The 20,402-nt window shown below is 46.7% G+C and overlaps 1 gene segment (V, D, J or C); it reads right to left on the reverse strand.

The window, feature by feature from the left end:
* Positions 1 to 1,008: 1,008 nt before the first annotated feature.
* Positions 1,009 to 18,190, reverse strand: LOC122706453. The segment is given in 3 exon segments: positions 1,009 to 1,055; positions 17,691 to 18,008; positions 18,091 to 18,190. Coding segments are annotated over 3 exon segments (411 nt in total).
* Positions 18,191 to 20,402: the final 2,212 nt, after the last annotated feature.

A 20,402-nucleotide genomic window follows, 5' to 3' on the forward strand; every position in this document is an offset into this window, starting at 1 on the left:
AGTTCAGGCTCTGTGGAAAAGAGTTTTTCAGTTACTCAAAAAGTAAAAACAGAATCACTCTGTTTCAAAATTCTGCTGCAAAGAAGATGTGCAAGATCATTAAAAAGAGATGTTCAAACAAAAATTTACAATTGCCCAGAGTAGTCCTATTCACAGTAGCCAAATAGATGACAGACACTAAAGTAGTTCTACTGATGAATGGATAAGCAATGTGATATGTTCATAAAGGGAACAGAGAACTGACACATACTATAGCAAGGATAACCTTAAAAGTTATGTTAATTGAAAGAGGCAGAACAAAAGGACACAGAGCATATCTTTCTAATTACATGAAATATCCCAAAGAAGCAAATATGCAGAGAGAGAAAGAAGACGGATGGGTTCCTGAGTCGTTGGGGAGGGAGAAGCTGGAAGTGACCACATGGACAATAGGAAGTTCCTTTTCAAGAAGAAAGGACTTTACAGCTGAATATGGTGGCAGTAACAGAAGAGTGTGAGTATATTAAGGGATAGTGGATTGCATAGTTCAAAATTGTGAATAAAATTTTATATGCATGTCACAATTACATTAAATGATTGAATTTAATTCTTATTCTACATTGCCCACTGTGAACTGAGAGAAGCCAGGGGGTGACAAACAAAGAAAACACAGGACTTTCTGTGCAGAATTTTGCTGTGAAGGAACAAGAAACACTCCTAGATTGTTGGCTCTTCCTCAGTGCCTGCTCCTTGGGCGACCCTGTGCTCGTGGTCCTGAGCGCCCCCTGGTGGACCCTGAGCTCCCCTACAGCCCCTCCTGTCCCCCTGCAGGAGGTTTTGGTCTGGGCTCACACTGACTTCCACTCACTGTGTCTCTTGCACAGTAATACACGGCCGTGTCCTCGGTGGTCACAGAGCTCAGTTGCAGGGAGAACTGGTTCTTGGACGTGTCCCTGGAGATGGAGGTGCGGCTCTTGATGGAGGGGCTGTAGTAAGTGTTACCATCATAGTTTATGCAACCCATCCACACTAGCCCCTTCCCTGGGGCCTGGCGGATCCAGTTCCAACCATAACCACTGGTGATGGAGTAACCAGAGTCGGCGCAGGTGAGGGAGAGGGTCTGTGACGGCTTCACCAGGCTGGGTCCCGACTCCTGCAGCTGCACCTGGGACAGGACCCCTGGGGACAAGGAGAATCAGTCCCTATAAGTCACCTGCAGTCACAACCATCCCCACAGACCTCTGTCTGACACCTGAGACCCTCTGCTTGTAGGGCTGTCAGCAGGCAGAGGAGAAGAACCCCCAGCCTCATCTTCTTCTAGCGCACAGCTCTGCCTTCCCTGCGACCTCAGCCCTGTGTGAGGAGAGAGCTGTGAGCTTCCACAGACGAGGGGTGGATTTTACCCTGGAGCTTGAAGATGAATTTGCATGTGGGTGAGCCCTGTCTTCATAAGTGGAGAGAAGCCGAGGTCAGTCTCCCGGTGATCTTTCCTGGTTGTGTGCACAGTGCACTTCTCTCGAACCCACGTGGTAAAGGTCTGGGATGGGAGAGCACTTCGTTAGTGAAGTTGATCGTGATCAAAGGATGGGCCCAACTTTCTGAGAATAAGAACCGTTGCTATACTAGATGTGTAGATCCCATTGCTTTATTTTCATGGATAATTCAGAGCTATTATAATAAATTAATATTTGAACTGGTTGACTGAACAACAACAGCAATTCAAGGGACAGGTGTTCCTAGAAACAGGACTAGATTGGACTCTTCAGATTAATAGGGTGTGTAGATCTTTCTGAGAGTGGGTCTGATTGGACTCTTCAGATTAATAGGGTGTGCAGATCTTTCTGAGAGTGGGTCTGATTGGACTCTTCAGATTAATAGGGTGTGCATATCTTTCTGAGAGTAGGTCTGAAGTTCAAAAGAAAACCCATTTATGCCATAACACGTTTATAAGTTGTATAGTTTATATACAAGTTTATAAACTTCTCTTATTAAATGTTGTTGTTGTTCATTTGCTAAGTTGCTTCCAACTCTTTGCGACTGCTAGATGCCTCTGTCCATGGGATTTCCCATGCAAGAAGAGTTTAGTGGGTTGCCATTTCCTTCTCCAGGGGATCTTCCAGGCCTAGGGATCGAACCTACATCTCCTGCATTAGCAGACGGATTCTTTACCACTGAGCCACCAGGGAAGCTGTCTTATTAGATACTAGCCAACTAAAAACTTATGTGGTAACCTAAATTTATAAACAAGATGTCATGCTTCCTTGGTGGTCCAGTGCCTACCAATGCAGGGTACATGGGTTCGATCCCTGGCCTGGGAAGATTTCACAAGCCACAGAGCAGCTAAGCCCCTGTGCCACAACTACAGAGACCATGCACCGTACAGCCTCTGCTCCTCAACAATAGAAGCCATTGCAATGAGAAGCTCCTGCTCCCATAGCTAGAGAAAGCCATGCACAGCAACGAAGACCCAGCATGGCCAAAAATAAGCACATTTTAAAAATAAGATAAAAGCAAGATGGTATGAACAAGTATTTCTGTGCAGCTGGCACTCTGATAGTTGGGGAAAAACAGACATGCCTGAATCCAGGAGGGAAAGTGTCAAATTCAAATACAAGAAATTTCCCTGGAATGATGGTGGATGACGCTCCCAGGGGTGGCAGCTCTCCAGTGGAGAATCCACAGCTTCTGAAAGAGATCTTTATATCTTCTGCTGATCCTTCTCAGAAATTAGTTCCCTGGTTTTCCTGGTGATCCGCAATATTTTCTGAGGATATGGAGCACCTCCAAGCTGGTTCTGTGTCCACTCTGCGGTGGGCACACTCGGTTCACTAGGAGGGAGGTGTCTGTCTGGGCTCACATGGGCTTCCCCTCACTGTGTGCAGCTCAGTAACACATGCCTATGTCCTCAGATATCACGGAGGTGATCTGCACGGAAAGCTGGTTCTCTGATGTGTCTCTGGAGATGGAGAGGCATTTTGGGAAAGACAGGATGTACACAGCACTAATCCCAGAAACAAAGCGCCTTATACTCCACAGACCTCTCCTTGGGGAATGGTGGATCCTGCCCCAACAGTCAGCACTGTGTGTGATGCAGAACCAGAGACAGGGCTGGTGAAGAGGGAGTCTTCAATAGTCCTGGGCCCGACTCCTGCACCAGCATCTGGGACAGACACGTGGGAAGGAGAAACAATAGGACACTCACTTCACAGATGTCACCCCATGGCTCCACCTTCTTCAGAGCCAGGAGATACTCCAAACTGAGAGATGCCCGGAAGAAGGGGAATGACCAGAAGGATTTCATGTTGTTTTGGGGAAACCTGTGACTTTCAGAGAATTATGGCAGCGAAGATAAGAACTCTGACTCTGAAGATGACCAGGACCACTTGACAATACTTTAGTCAGGCTTCCTGAAATGCTTTTCTTAACTATGTCTTGACTGTGGATTTCTGTGTCCAGTTTTGCCTGGCTTTACTATGAAACCTGCTTAATCAAGTTAGTGAGAATTTTTACCCTTGAACTTTGATCACAGTCAATATTTGACCCATTTTATTAAACCTGTTATCTCCCAGGTAAAATATGATCACACTGTCCTGCCTTTATCAAGAATCCTCTAGAGACTTGCAAGAATCCTCCTGAACTTGAAGGCTCCTCATAGTCCTTTTTCATCCAGTCAACCTCACCACCGTTTTGGGCATAAATCTCCATTTTACCATCTGTATTTGGAGCTGAGCTGAGCTTCCAAGGATGCCTCAAATACCAAAAGTGAGATTCACATTTTTTAAAAATAAATAGTACTTATATTTGAAGTGTGATTATCAAGCTCACATCTCCAGGAGTATAATTCATACCTGAACGATCTTATCTATCATAGACATTTTATACTTAAGTCACCTCAGAGCATTTGATGCTTAATGACATGAGTCTGTACTTTAGACTACACATGAGCAACTTTAAGCAAGGAAACTGTCAAACGTTGGGACAAAACGTGAAAACTATGGCCCTAAATTGTACAGAAAAGAGACTCACTTACATGACGGGGGTGGGAAAACACAGAAGAGTCTTGACTGAGCTCAGTGGGATTGCATGTGTGCCTGGTGTCAAGCACTGAGGCCTTGTAAATGGCCCTGGATGACTGTGAAGGAAACAGCACTTTTCGTTGGTGATGCAGGTAAATTTTACGAAGTATGTGAATGTACAAATATGTAATTCATGATTAATGAGGTCAATGCATGTGCAGTATTGGGCTTTCTGTCATCAGAATCTATTACACTGAAAACTGATGGACTCAGTCTCTTTGTGCCCTTTGACAGAAAGCTGGAGAGGTGGCTCTTCCTTATATATCTAAAAAAGGAATAAATTACTCAATATTACAATCACCTGGGTGTTCTGAGGACAATAACCAGTGTCAAGAACGTCAGACTAACTTGACAATTATGTGTTGCTAGAGTGTCTTCAATAATTTAAAAAAAAAAAAACAAGCAACAGCAGTTCCTGACTATAACTAATATTTTCTGAAAGCAATATAGACCACAGCAATCAAAGGCTAGAATAGAGGGTCTCTAGTAGAGCTGAAGGGCAGGCAAAGAATCCAGGGATTCTAACCACAAACTCCTCCAGCCCCTCTGCACCTGTTCCTGGGCTCAGTACTGTACTTGGTGGGTTCTGACGGCGCTTGCTCCTTGGAGGAAAACTTATGACCAACCTAGATAGCATATTAAAAAGCAGAGACATTACTTTGCCAACAAACATCCACCTAGTCAAAGCTATGGTTTTTCCATTAGTCATTTATGTATGTGAGAGTTGGACTATAAGAAAGGTGAGTGCCAAAGAATTGATACTTTTGAACTGTGGTGTTGGAGAAGACTCTTGAGAGTCCCTTGGACAGCAAGGAGACCCAACCAGTCCATCCTAAAGGAGATCAGTCCTGAATATTCATTGGAAAGACTGATGCTGAAGCTGAAACTCCAATACTTTGGCCACCTGATGCGAAGAACGGACTCATTGGAAAAGACCCTAATGCTGGGAAAGATTGGAGGAAGGAGGAGAAGGGGACTATAGAAGAGGAGATGGTTGGATGGCTTCACCAACTCAGTGGACATGAGTTTGAGTAGCTCTGGGAGTTGGTGATGGACAGGGAAGCCTGGCGTGCTGCAGTCCATGGGGTCGCAAAGAGTTGGATATGACTGAGAGATTGAACTGAACTGAACTGAGCACCCCCACGTGGTCATGGAGCCCCCTGCAGAGAGGTTTGTGTCTGGGCTCACACTGACTTCCCCTCACTGTGTCTCTTGCACAGTAATTCATGGCCGTGTCCTCCGAGGTCAGAGAGCTCAGCTTTAGGAAGAACTTGTTCTTGGACGTGTCCCTGGAGATAGAGGTGCGTCTCTAGAGGGATGGGCTGTAGTAAGTGCTGCCACCTGAACTGAAGGCTCCCATCCACTCTCATCCCTTCTGTGGGGGCTGCTGAATCCAACTCCAGTAGTAACCATGGGTGACGGAGTAACCAGAGATGGCACAGGCGAGGGAGGGGGTCAGTGAGGGCTTCACTAGGCCTGGGCCCGACTCCTGCAACTGCACCTGGGACAGGACCCCTGGGGGCAAGGAGAGTCAGTCCTAGTCAGTCACCTGCTGCCATAGCCATCCCCACAGACCTGTGTCTGCACCTGAGACCCTCACCTTGGGCAGTTGTCACCAGGCAGAGGAGAAGACCCCACAGCCTGCCTTCTTTTACACCACAGCTCTGCCTTCCCTGAGACCTCAGCCCTATGTGAGGAGCGAGCTGTGAGCTCCCACAGCCCAGGGCTGGGTTTGACCCCTGAGCTTGAACATGAATTTGCATGTAGGGGAGAACCCTGTCCTTATAAGTTTGGAGAAGCCAAGGTCAGTCCCCCTGTGATCCTTCTGGGTCCTTGTGCACAGTTCTTGAACCCACGTGGCATAAGTCTGTGATGGGAGAGCAGTTCATATGTGAAGTTGATCATGATCAAACAATGGGCCCAACTTTCGAAGTATAAGAATCATTGCTGAACTAGAAGTGTAGATCCCATTGTTTCAATTCCATGGATCATTTGTAGCTTTTACAATGAATCAATATTATATTTGAAGACGTTCTTACACCCAGGAATCATTCCACGCACTCTAAATTGTGCCATATTTTATAAACATTATTTCTTTTAAAATTATGTTTTGACATCAACACTGATATGAAAATAATAAATAAAAGATCATCCTCCGCACAGCCTGGCTCAGGTCCATTGGGTCCTGCAGGTTGCAGAGCAGGTGCTGCCTTCCATCTCAGTCCAGCTCAGCCAACAGGTAAGGCCAGGTGAGTTCCCGCTTCTGTGAGACTGGGTCAGGCCATGCACCGCACACAAGGCTTTAGACACACTTGTCCCTGTTACTTCTAGCTTCTCCCGGAGCAGTACAGCCCCCTCCCACAGAAGGGCCATTCAGGAGGGATTCTCAGGTTTCTTGATCCACAGAAGCTCTGGGGCCTGGAGACATCTTCTCCCAAGAATGAAAGTGAATGTAAAAGTTGCTCAGTGTGTCTGACTCTTTGCGACCTCATGGACTATACAGTCCATGGAAATCTCCAGGCTAGAACACTGGAGTGGGTAGCCTTTCCCTTCTCCAGGGTATCTTCCCAATCCAGGGATCGAACCCAGGTCTCCATTGCAGGCGGATTCTTTACCAGCTGAGCCCCCAGGGAAGCCCTAGAACACTGGAGTGGGTAGCCCATCCCAGGAGCTTATCTCTGGGCCTTCAGACATTCTGAGATGTGTGTCCAAGGTGACCTGACTCTATTCAGAGCAAAGTCTACTTAGAACCTGAGATGCTGGTGTCCACCTGACAGGCCTGGGAGAAAGGAAATCTGGGATCTGATTTCCAGAGAAAGGGATGTGAGCTGAGTGACGGGCCTAAGAGCTCAAACGGGAGGAGAAAATCAACCTGAGAGAAACAGCTGCACCTCTTATCGCTGAGCTGAGAGGGAGACCAGGATGTGAGTTCAACAACAGGGTAAGTGGTTCGGCACACATGTCTCAAAAAGTGGGCAACCATAAAGGGGGATGCTACAATTTTATGAATTACATGTGAACAGTGTGTATCAGATACGACTCTCTCTATGAATTGTATTGTTTTAGAATCCTCATAGAAATGGACCACACAACCCTGTTCCCCTAGCAGCCGAGTTGTCTAACAGTTGTTACTTGGTCACTTGTCATCCTTGGAGTCACATATGTCACATTTAACTCTTTCGAAGACTGAATGATATTCCAGGGTAGGTACAAGACACATTCTGTTTGTTGAATTTAATACTTTTTATCATGTCTCTCCCATTTTCACAAGAATTTTGTTGCTGTAGCTAGGTGTATGTGTCTGAAAGTTTACTGCCATGAGCTGTAAATGGATCTGGTATTTGTGGTCTCAGGAGGAGAGGATTTTGATCAGGGGCCAGAGACAAAGCTTGATCACTCAGAGCTTTTGTGTAGCAAAATTTTATTAAGATGTAGAGGGATAGAGAAAGATTCTGACATAGACATCAGAAGGGGACAGAAAGAGTGCCCCCTTGTTAGCAAGGCAGTACATACCTGTTAGCAAGCTGCTAATCATAGATAAAGGAAAGTCCTCAAGGCTGAGAGAGTTGCACCAGGCTCCTCTCTCACAACAAGGGGAGTCACCTCAGGCCATAAAGCCATTGACTTGAGTCTTGAAGAAAGGCAGATCTCCAAGCAAATACATAGTTTCATTAACATAGCTTAAGAAAAACATTTCCATGAGAAAAACCGTATTTGTTTGCTGAGCAATTAGCAGCTCAAGTTTTGAGAAAACGTGAAATTTAGGTGGAACCAAGTGTCATCATGGCAACACAGATTTAAAAGGGAGCTCCTTTAATCTTGTGTAGAGAAGGGAAAAAAAGGTCTGCCCCTTGCAGTTTATTTCCTCCTGTTGCTTGGGAACCCTGGTCTCCTTGCTGAGGCCTCCTCACCCTTTCGCATCCTTGTTATTTTCCTGATTGTGAGAAGATGCACGGCACAGAGAAGGCAGTCAGTAAGTGCACTCTGAAGGCACTGATGAATCAGTGGAGGAATACCGAGGGCGTGGTCACACAGCCAGGAGGCAAGCTGACTCGGGACAGACACAGCCACGATTTCCGGAAGAAGAGTCAGTCGTCACCTGTCACGGTCTGCAGCCTGTCCAGGAAGCTGCAGGATGAGGAGAATGACAGGGGCTGAGACAGAGTCTGTGTGAGAAGGAGACTGGGCTGACAGAGGCCATCACTCAGCACAGGGTCGGCTCCAATCCCAGCTCACAGCCTCCTCAGCCTGCTGCTCCCGAGTCCAGGGGCTGTGGACACAAGAGCAGCCCCACGCTGCGGTGTGAGGACAGAAAAGAGCAGACAGGAAGAAGGTTCAGGGGACACTGAGGAGGGAGGCACTGTGGCCCTTCACAGGGGCTTCTGCCCTCCCTCAGCAGGGCCGGGCCTGTGCCCCGTGACTTCCCAGCATCTCTCTGTCCAGCCCTCTCAGGGACTCCTAGTAGAGGGAGGTCAGGGTCTTTGTCTAACTCTGGGCCACTTTGTGTTCCTTGCATAGCAGGATGCCCAGCTGTATCCTCAGTCTCAGAGACCAGATGTCAACACACCTGAGTCTGGAGGGTCCCTGGGGTGACCATCTGCTGACCTGGGGGCTGGGCTACGTGTGGTTCCCAGCAAGGTGATCTAGCCCGCAAGCCCCATCACCTTCCCAGGAAGCTGGAAGTGAGGAAGAAGCACAGCAAGCAGAGTCGTGTTCTGGAAGTACTCCCTCCCTCAGCTGCATGTCTAGTTGCCTTAGACCTCTCGCAGTCAGCCCCTAGCACGTTCCTCAGCACCAGAGGCACCAGTGAGGGAGCTGCTCCCCTGGCCCAGGCGCAGAGCTGCGGGAGGAGATGGAGACACCCTGTTTTCCAGGCAAATGAAACATGGCGCCCAGGCTGCGTCTGAGGGGCAGCTCCCCAAATCCACAAGGAGGGTCCCAAGCTGGAGACCAGGGGAGCTGGTGGTTTAGTTCCAGGCCAAGGCAGACAGGCTGAGACCCAAGAAGAACTGGTGTTTCAGTCTGAGAGGCAGGACATGCAGATGAAAATACCCCAGCCCAGGGGCCTTCAGCAGGAAGAATCCTCTGTTAGATCAGGGTGTCAATGTTCTGTTCCATTCAGGCCTTTGACTGACTAAGCCTGGCTGACTCTTATGAGGGAGGGCCATCTGCTTTGCTCATTCTACCAACTGAAATGTTAATCTCACCCAGAAGCCCTCACACAAGTACCCAGACTCAGGTTCAAGCAAACACGCCGGCACTGCATGGTCCGGCCCCGCCGACATGCATGAACTCTGCCACGAGTCGTGCGTTACACACTCTCCTGCCACTAGCAGGTTCCGGCTGCCTCTCCACACATAGTGCTAAACAAGCTTCTCAGCATCTGTGCCCAGGAGGAGTATCTACTGAAACAAATATCAAGGAAATCTGCCTTTGAACTACATTGACGAGAGCTTATCCTGTGTGTTAAAGGAAATTTACCAGGGGAATTTCAGAGTCAGTCTCTGGGTTCACACTTCACAACTAAAGCAGCAACTCAGACTTCCCCACCTTCGAGGGCTTCTCAAAACTAGGATCTCTAACTCAGGATCCTCAGAAATCCTCTGGAAACTAGAACTCCTTAGAAGGAGACAACTGACTCAAGACCTTCAGACCAGAGGAGGATCTCAGAGAAAGGACAGCTTCCACCCAAGGTGTCAGAATAAGACCCTTTTATAATTCCTGTGCTGTCCTTATTTGCTAATTATAATCATTCTTTACTTTTTCTATAGCTCCTTGGTTACTGTCCACCCTAAATGACCCTGAGCTCCATCTTGTTCTTTACAATCAGAACCATCAGGTGTAAAAATGAATGCAACTCCAGCTTTGATGTTTGACTGCTGACAGCTCTCCAGCCTCCAGCCTTCTTCCTCCACTTCAGTCTCATAGCTTGATGCACTGATAAGAAAGTCTGGAAGCTCTGTTATTGAACTCTCTTGGGAGACTCAATCCACACAGTCCCCTGCCCACACACAGGGACACTTCTCAGTACTTACACCGCAACCACAATAAAAACCTGAGCTGTCTCTTTCCTGACTCTCTGAGGCCATTTCATACCTACTTGATCAGAACCTACTGTGCGTGGGAGGCCGTCCTGCCTTGGCAGAGATGCTACACATTTGGCACTGTGTGCAGGTGCTGGACAGTAACCGCCCACTGGGGCCCTCCTCTCTTGGTTTTCATGGACCTCTCATAGCTGATGACACAAGTGCACTTGGAGCTGGTCTTTGCTGCCAGTTTGTATGCTGAGTGTTTGTGTTCTGTGCTGCACTTTAAACACTTCAGCTCTCTCTCATGGGGTGAGCCAATGCAGATCAGAAGGCTCCTGAAAAGTTATTAAATAACCTGAATGGACAGGGTATAAGAATGTGTCCCTCAACACAACGACACCTGGATGTGAGTTAAGCCCACACTGGTTTTTGTCTTAAAATAAACTGATGTGTTGACTCTGACATAAACTGTGGCTGACATCAGGGTCAATGAGTGACTCCTACACTGTGACCCATTTTCCTCATGTTCTAGCAGATATTCTAGTTGTCTGGGAACATTTCCTGAAGCATGTATGGTTTAGACCACAATTGTTGTTCCATTTCAGGACAGTTCGAGAAGACCAAGATACAAGTTCTACATCTACATCTTATCCTGAGCAGATAATCATTATCCTCTGGGCTACTAATGCCCATCCGCATTTCCCAGTAAGTCTATACATAGCAAAGACCAGGGATCCTGGTCACAGGTGAGTAAGAAAGTCTCATAGGACTTGCCAGGAACCCGAGGAGCCACATCCTGAACCAGACTTGAGCTGCAGGTAAAGGGCATGAGACATCAGATTCAGACCCCAGGAAACATTGTCTTCCATTTAGGGAAACAGAGAGATAAAGAGAGATGTGAGAGCAGATCCTGGAAATGAAGACACTGGATCAGCAAAGAGGGATCCACGTCAGATCTGGGCCTGACGAGTGTGATCTCACACGGGAGGAGTGTGAGATGCTTTTCAGATGCTCAGTGGTGTACAGCTCTTAGCCACCCGAGGGACGGCAGCACGCCAGGCTTCCCTGTCCCTCACCATCTCCCGGAGCCTGCTCAAACTCATGTCCATTGAATCAGTGATGCCATCCGACCACCTCATCCTCTGTCATCCCCTTCTCCTCCTGTCTTCAATGTTTCCCAGCATCAGGATATATTCTAATGAGACGGCGCTTCACATCAGTTGGGCAAAGTCTTGGAGCTTCAACTTCATCATTAGTCTTTCCAATGTATATTCAGGGTTGTTTCTTTTAGGAATGTCTGGTTTTATCCCCTTACTGTCCAAGGGACTCTAAGAGTCTTCTTCAGCACCACAGTTCAAAAGCATCAATTTTTTGACACCCAGCCTTCTTTATGGTCCAGCTCTTACGTCTGTACATGACTACTGGAAAAACCATAGCTTTGACTATACAGAACTTTGTAGGCAACGTGATGTCTCTGCCTTTTAGTACACTGTCCTGATTTGTCATAGCTTTTCTTCCAAGCAACAATGGTCTTTTAACTGAGATATAAAATCTATTAAGTTTGATATGTCACTGATCCTGGCCCCATGTCCATATTTGTTTTGAAATGAATCACAGTGAGTGTCTTAATAATGGAATCCTACTGATTCTCTGAAGTGAATCTACTTGGAGAAGATTCACCAGGATTCTCTGAGTTTGCTCAGGATTCTGACTGTTATGACCACTGGCAGAATAATTTTTCCTTCTTAAGAGATGCTCTGCCTTGGTGCGTAAAAGAATGTTCACACTCTCCTTTTACACACACACATTTTTCTTCTAATTCAGTGATTTTGTAAGTGGTAAGTAAAGAATCATAAATCCAGAGAGTTTCCAGGGGAAACAGATGGAGAGGAAGTCCCAAATTCTGTTTGGGCAACCCACCTCAGCCTCCACCTACACCTGCTGCTGGAGTTGAAACCCAGGACTGGTGAGCCCTGAGCCTTCCCTGGCGTGTTCTGTGCTCGCCCTGCAGACCCGTCTGTCTCTCTCCTCGCAGGGTGGCTCGTGTCTGGGCTCAGGCTCACTTCCCCTCTCTGTGGTCCTTGCGCAGTGACACACGGCTGTGTCATGCATCACGCATGATCGTGATCTTGTGATATGTGATGTGCCTTCCCATCTGTTTGCGACATCTTCCGTTGTTTTATCAGCTTCTACAGGTTTCAGAGTACAGGTCTTTCGCCTCCTTAGGTAGGTTTATTCCTGGCATTTTATTGTTTTTGTTGCTATGGTAAATAGGATTGTTTCCTTGATTGCTATTTCTGATCTTTCATTGTCAGAGTATAAGAATGCAAAGATCTGTGTATTAATTTTATTTCCTGCAACTTTACCAAATTAATTGATGAGATCTGATAGTTTTCTGGTAGCACTTTTAGGATTTTGTATGCATAGAATCATGTCATCTGCAAACAGTGACCATTTTACTTCTTCTCCAATTTGGATTATTTAAAATTTCTTTTTCTTCTTTGATTGCCATGCCTAGGACTTCCAAGCTATGTTGAATAATAGTGGTGAGAGTGGACATCCTTGTCTTGTTCTTGATCTTACAGAAAACACTTTCAGTTTTTCCCCATTTGGGCTGATGCTTGTTATGGGTCTGCTGTTTATGGCCTTTATTATATTTAGGTACGTTCGCACCATGTTAACCTTCTGAAGAGTTTTATTTTTATCATAAATGGGTGTGGAGAAGTGAAGTTGCTCAGTCGTGTGAGACTCTTTGTGATCCCATGGACTGTAACTTACAAGGCTCCCCCATCCATGGAATTTTCCAGGCAAGAGTACTGGAGTGGGTTTTGCCATTTCCTTCTCTAGGGGATCTTCCCTACCCAGGGATCGAGCCCGGGTCTCCCACATTGCAGGCAGATGCTTTACCCTCTGAGCCACCAGGAAAGCCCATGGGTATTGAATGGGTGTTGAATGTTGTCAAAAGCCTTTTGCGCATCTCTTCATATGATCATAAGATTTTTGGTAGTGACTCATCTCGGGCAGAGCGCTGGGGCTCCGAGCAAACCAGCGAGCAAGCGAGCGGTGCTCGGCGGGGACCGAGAGAGGGAGAGAGAGAGAGGCGCGGACGGGCGAGGCGGGCCCGTCCGGGAGCTTGCGCCGGGGAAGGGGTGTAGGTCCGGCGCCAGAGCCGCGGCACCGCATCCCTCTCCACGCCGGCTCAGCTGGATTCTCCCGGATCGGGCGCAGGCTGCCTTCTCCTAGTCAAGTGTCCGAGCCGCTCCAAACTCCGGCGGCGAGTCGGCCACAGGAAGTTTATTCTCAGCTCCTTTTCTAAAAGGAGGAAATAGAAGTTTCTCCAAGCGGAAAAAAAAAAAAAAAGATTTTTATTCTTCAATTTGTTGTGGTGTGTCACCCTGATTGATTTACAGACACTGAGAAATCCTTGACTCTCTAGGATAAGTCCCAATGATCATGATGTATGATACTTCTAATGTGTTGTTGGATTCCTTTTGCTAGTATTTTGTTAAAGATTTTCTGTGTCTATGTTCATCAGCGATGCTGGCCTGTAGTTTTCTGTTTTTTGATACCATTATCTGATTTTGTTTTCAAGATGGCATCTTGACAAGTTTAAAGTGATATCCTCTTGAGGTTTTGATTTTCATTTTCCTGAGAGTTACTGACATCCATCATTTTCCAAATGCTTACCAACCATTTGTTTTTCTTCTTTAAAGACATGTCTATTTAAATTCTCAACCCGACTTATTTTAAATCAGTAATTATTCTAGCTACCACTACTATTTCTTAGGAGTTCCTTATATTTTAAAGATATTAGCCCCTATTAGACAAAAGGTTTACAGACTGTTTCTGCTATTTCGTAGTTTGTGTTTCGTGTTTACTCTATATTTTGTGCTCATGGCTGTGCAGTACTTTTTAGTCTCAGGCCTGTATTTCTCCTGTTTTTGCCTACACGTTTCTCCTCATCTCTATAATATCACTGAAAACCCAGCATCTTGAAACTTCCCATATATTTTTCTAAGAGTTTTATAGATCCAGGTGTTACATTTGTATCTTTAGTCCTTTTTGAGTTGATCTTTCTATACCATGTTAAGGGTCAGATTTAACTACTTTGGATGTGGCTATCCAATTTTCTCTGCACCATTTGTTGAAGAGACTTTGCTTGTTTGTTCAGTCACTCAGCCAAGTCTAACTCTTCAAAGACGGCTAGAAGTCCTTGCCGGTGTAACTTAGGTGTGAAATAGACGTAAAAGGCGGGCCTCCCTGGGGTCTCAGTGGTGAAGAGAATCTGCTCGCAAATGCAGGGGATGCTGGTTCAATCAGTAGGTTGGGAAGATCCCTAGAGAAGGAAATGACAACCCACTCCAGTATTCTTGCCTGGGAAATTTCATGGAGAGAAGAGCCTGGTGGGCTACAGTCCATGGGGTGGCAAAGAGCTGGACACGACTTAGTGATAAAACAACAACAGCAGCAAGACAATAAAAGGCATTCAAACCATAAAAGAAGAAATAAAATTTTCTTTGTTTGCAAACAAAATCATCTTCATAAAAGAAACAAAGGATTCCTAATAAAAACTTCTTGGACTAGCAAATGCAATAAGTTATAGGATATGCACACTACTTATACATGTCCCTATACACTCACTACAGTGCGTCTTGAATTTGTGACCAGGAAACAACCTCATTTTCTGTAGATGACAGACAGCATTTATGAGGCTGTCTTAGGGAAACTAGGAGACAGCAGAGAGTGGGCAGAGTCAGGACTCGGTCATCTGGCTCCCATCATCCACGTGGACTCTTGTGTTGAGGAAGAGAGACACGTCATAGCTCACAGCCCAGGACTGCTTTCAGAGACCACCCAGATGTGACCAGCAGGGCTGGGACAGGTTCCATTTCTGGACATGTGCTCCTGCCTGCCTCTTGGGGAAACAGGAGTCATCTTCAGGTGAACTCCCTCCTCATCCATGAGAACGAGGGATGAACACAGAAGGGCAATCGCTGGAACTAGTGTCCACCCGAGTGGATGAGGACCAAGAGGAGATTGTGCTGCAAGGAGGACAGAGATCCTGGGGACTAATCATAACCGCATGGGATCATTCCCCTGTGCTGATCTGGGGAAGGGCCCATGAGGGGACAGTGTGCACATCTCAGGTCAGAGGGGGTATTCTATTTGTGACAAGGAGTACATTGAATGAAGGGGCTGGATGTAGGAGAGGTCCAATCTGCAAACAGAATGTTCTCACATTAGTGCCTGCAGAAAGTGTCTGCAGAAAGTGTACACCAGAGCAGAAAAGTCATAGCAGGAAATGTCCCTGGGAACAGCTGGGAGATGGGAGAGGAAGGAAATCCTTGTCTCCAAGGGAAGCCCCTTCCCAGTCCCTCTGCACCTGTCGCTGGTATAAGCTTCTGTACAGGCAGGTCCTGAGTGCCCCCTGCAGCCCCCCCTGTCTCCCTACAGGAGGTTTTGTCTGGGCTCACACTAACTAACTTCCCCTCACTGTGTCTCTTGCACAGTAATACATGGTTATGTCCTCAGCTCTCAGGCTGTTCATTTGCAGAGTCACTGTACTCTTGGAGTTGTCTCTGGAGATGGTGAATCGGCCCTTCACAGAGTCTGCAGAGTATGTACTACCACCGCCAGTATTAATATATAAGACCCAGTCCAGGCCCTTCCCTGGAGCCTGGCGAACCCAGTGCATGCCATAGCTACTGAAGGTGAATCCAGAGGCTACACAGGAGAGTCTCAGAGACTCCCCCCCCAGCCCCCGCCCAGGGCTGCACCAAGCCTCCCCCAGACTCCAGCAGCTGCACCTTACACAGGACACCTGCAGGTGTCTACAGCATTTGTTGATAGCATTTGGGAAACTTAGTTTTTATTATGTGAAGTTTTCCAGGTGAACACGTGGCAACCATTTATTTCTATATAAGCAGTGTGCATGGGAATTATATTCAGAAGTCTCTAACATTTTTCTTTCTATCAATGAAAGCATTCAGGTAAATATCTTTATTATCATGTGATTTGGCATGATAAATGTATATTATCTATTGTGCTTTTTTATTTTTACATAAATGACATAATTTATGAAATGAGGTATCAATTTATCTGTATGATGCACACTTAAACCACTAAGACATGTAGGGAGACCATATGATGAAAGAAACTGGACCAGCATCAGCCTCCCTGTGCTAGATATGTCGAGATGGTGTGAGAATTGGGAGGAAGGTTAAACTAGAACTATTAAATTCATGGAAAACCCAGGGTGCTGACCCTGAGAGGCGAATGAGCAGGGGCCCTGAATGGGAGATGGCCCCACCCTTGCTGGGTCATCGCTTCACACTGCTTCTTCATTACCCTTGTGCTTGTCCCTGAAATACTCCTATTTTCCTGGAGAGAAAAGGTAAGGGCCAAGGGTGGAGGTGTGACCAGGACCTTGGAGCAATAAATGCAGAGCAGTAAAAACTCTGTGCCGTTCTTAACCCTCACATGAGACTAACCTCCACTCACCTGCCAGTAAATGCTTTAGTGTAATTAATTTGTGCAGTGCATTCATTAATATTAATGTGGATGAAGCTGCCACCACCATTTCCCCTTCAATGTTGAGGATAATAATGTATCTGGACAGTAAAGTTTCAGTGCTTTACTGAGAGATCTTATTTCTGGATAACCCTGAAGGCTGATCTGAATAAAAATACAATGTTCTAGAAGTTCTATTTTGTTGCAATATGTGGAAATTTTCTTCTGTTCTTTATGTCTCAAGCTTTCTTGTTGGAAGAAGCATCCACCTGGTAATATTTAAGCCTTAAAGGGACAAGAGGTCACTAAAAACGAAAAAAATTTGCAGTTTGCCAAATACATATGTGACATTTAGTGCATCTGATATCAGGAAAGGGCTGTGTTTATATCAGATAGGCATCATCTTGCCCAAAGTTTCCTAAATGCCAAAACTAAATGTATAAATGCAAATTAGCAAGTGGGTGAATTTGCAAATATGAAATCCATGAATAACAAGGATCTTTTCCTATGGGACATTCTGGCATTAGAGTCTATAACACATTCTGCAGAATTCAGTGTTTCTGGAGATTGACTGAAAGCAGGAGGGTGTGTTTTTTCACTGAACATGTACAGAAACAACAAAAAGTAATATTTAAAGATCTCCTGGGCCTTCTTGGGTCATTCACCAGTTTCAAGAATTTTGGACTCACATGAAAAATGATGGTGAACCTCAGAGTTGTACTGAGCCTCTTTGAGAAGAAAAAAATAAAGCAGAGAAAACACACAGCTCCTGAGTATTAGATTACATGTGTGTGTTGGTACATATTCCACACAGACGTATATGTACACACACACAACTATACTTAAAGGGAAAATACAAACTATGCATAGTTTTATGAAAGAAATATAAAACACAGTAATGAAAAATTAAGGACACAAAAGAGGTTTTCCAGGGAAGCAATGGGGCAGGAAAAGAAAAATCACAGATTCGAAGTTTTCTCTCCCAGAACCCCAGGGCACCTGCTCCTGGGCGCAGTCCTGAACGTGGTGGCCCTGAGCGCCCCCTGGTGGTCCTGGGCCCACATGCAGGGAGGTTTCTGTCTGGGCTCTCTCTGACTTCCCCTCACTGTGTCCTTTGCACAGTAATACACGGCCGTGTCCTCAGGTGTCACGCTGCTCAGTGACAGAGAGACTTGGCTCTTGGAGGTGTCCCTGGTGATGCTGAGCCGGGATTTCAGGGCTGGCTTATAGTATGTACTTCCACCACTACTTATTCCACCAACCCACTCCAGCGCCTTCCCTGGAGCCTGGCGGACCCAGCCTACAGCATAGCTGGTTAGTGAGAATCCAGAGACAGCGCAGGTGAGGGAGAGGGTCTGTGAGGGCTTCACCAGGCTGGGTCCCGACTCCTGCAGCTGCACCTGGGACAGGACCCCTGTGGACAGAGAGAAGCACGGTGACTCACGGGCTCAGATGCAGCTTCCCCACGTGCCCATGTCTGATCCAGAGACACTCACCGCTGGGAGCTGACAGCACGAAGAGGAAGGTCCACAGTGGGCTCATCTTCGAGCAGATGAGAGTCACCGCTCCTGGAAATCTCTTCAAGCCTGAGGAGGAGCCTGAATTTAAGTGACCTGGTGCTTTGTTTCCAGCCTGTGACCTGAGTGGATCTTTGCATGTGGGAGGGGCCTCTGCATAAAAAGCAGAAAGTAGTGAAAGGAGGGTTCAGTCTATGGACCTCGCCCTGTGAGGAGGACGCTGACTATTCAATCAGAGAACTCAGCCCCTCCTGTGGTCCCCCTCCCCCTGCCAGGAAGGCTGTTTATGGAGGAATGGAATGATGAGGGAGGGTTGTTCGGGAAAAATGATGCTGTCAAGGAACAAAGGCAGATTTTGGGAAGAGACTTTAACTTCATGGAGGTGTTTACCTTCACTCAACAAAAGCCCACCACACATTCGGGGACCACCTAGGTGTCAGACACAAACTCTTGTTTTTTTTTCTTTTCTGATTAGCTTATGTTTTCTTACTCCATATTCAAACATTAGAGACAAAATTTACAAGTAATAATCACATTGAATTCAAATGGAGTTGAGTCCAACTTAATGTTTATCAGAATTCCCAAAGCATTTATATTTCCCTTACCTTTTATGACTATTTTTTTTATCTGGAACAGTTTAAATACCCTCAAGAATCACTCTAGAGATGGTTTATTCACAGTAATTACACAGAGCATTAACTTTGTGGACAAAGTAGACGTTTCTGCTGAGAAGCCCGTCTTCCCAGCATGGCTGACTTGCCCAGGGGACTGTCCCACACTGCCCTGTGCACAACTCAGTGTCTGCAGGAGCTTGTGAACCTCAGGACCCCCACCCTGCGTGTGGACACTGCAGACCCCAAGGCTACTGAGGCCTGAGGAGAGACAGCACCCGGGAGCTCCTCAGTGCTCCAACATGCTGGGCAGGTGCCCTGGTCATTCTGCACAGACTGCCTGCTCCTCCAAGTGCTTCTTCCTTCCTCTCTGTGTCCCTGCCGTGAGATGGGAGCTCAGGGAACATAGTCCCCACCACAGTGGTGAGAGGACATGCATGGTTCGTGGAGGTAAACCTTCAGAGTGAATGGCGTGCAATGTGAGGGCAGCATGGTCAGAGGAAAGCCCCTCTTCAGGAAGCAGGTTCCCTTGAAAACCCCACTGAGAGCAGCTTTCCCGAGCCCAGGGTCTCCGTGTCCTGGACTGAGCCTGAGGTCCTCTGAGTCAGCAGTGCTGGAGAGCAGAGCTCAGCTCCCCCGTCTCCCTGTGGCCCTGAGGCTGTGGCCTCGCACCTGCATCCCGGCTGTGAGCATGTAGACTGGGGATGAAGGCTGTCACCGTGTGTCTGGACTTTAGGTGGGTTTTCCGGGGGTGGTGAGTGCTGCCATCAGTGGTGCTATCTCTCCTGGAGCCAGAAAAGACCAGTGTGAGTCCCCATCTCTGACTGACCACCTGTCCATGTGACCCTGGTCCACTCCTTCCTGAGATGTCAACACTGCCGCTTTGGGGCAGGTCAGCTCTCCCTCAGCCCAGGGATCTCAGCTGTGTATCGGCAGAAGTGGAAACTGCTGTCTATGAAAAGCCCTATCCTCCATCCCATTTCATGAGGAGAGTCCTAAATGGACCATATTGCTTCTGTCTTTTTAATAATATTGGTTGTTGTTGCTGTTCAGTCGCTCAGTCATGTCTGACTCTTTGTGACCCCATGGACTGCAGTTCCCTGTCGTTCACCATCTCCCAGAGCTTGTTCAAACTGATGCCATCCAACCATCTGATTCTGTCATCTCCTTCTCCCCCTGCCTTCTATCTGTCCCAGCATCAGCGTCTTTTCCCATGAATTGGCTCTTCCTGTCAAGTGGTCACAGTATTGGAACTTCAGCTTCAGCATCAGTCCTTCCAATGAATATTCAGACTGATCTCCTTTAGGATGGACTGGTTTGATCTCCTTGCAGTCTCAGGGACTCTCAAGAGTCCCACAGTTCAAAAGCATCAGTTCTTCAGCTCCCAGCCTTCTTTATGGTCCAACTCTCACATCCTTACATGACTAACGGACAAACCAAGGCTTTGACTATATGGACTGTTACTGACAAAGTCATGTCTCTGCTTTTTAATACACTGTCTAGGATTGTTAGAGCTTTTCTCCCAGCAGTAAGTGTCTTTTAGTCTCATGGCTTCAGTCATCATCCACAGTCATTCTGGACCCCAATAAAATAAAGACTTTCACTGATTCCGTTGTTTCCCTATATATGTCATGAAGTCATGGGTCCTCATGGCATGATCTTAGTAATTTGAATGTTGAA

Source organism: Cervus elaphus, chromosome 13 (assembly GCF_910594005.1).
Source record: "Cervus elaphus chromosome 13, mCerEla1.1, whole genome shotgun sequence".
NCBI lineage: Eukaryota > Metazoa > Chordata > Mammalia > Artiodactyla > Cervidae > Cervus > Cervus elaphus.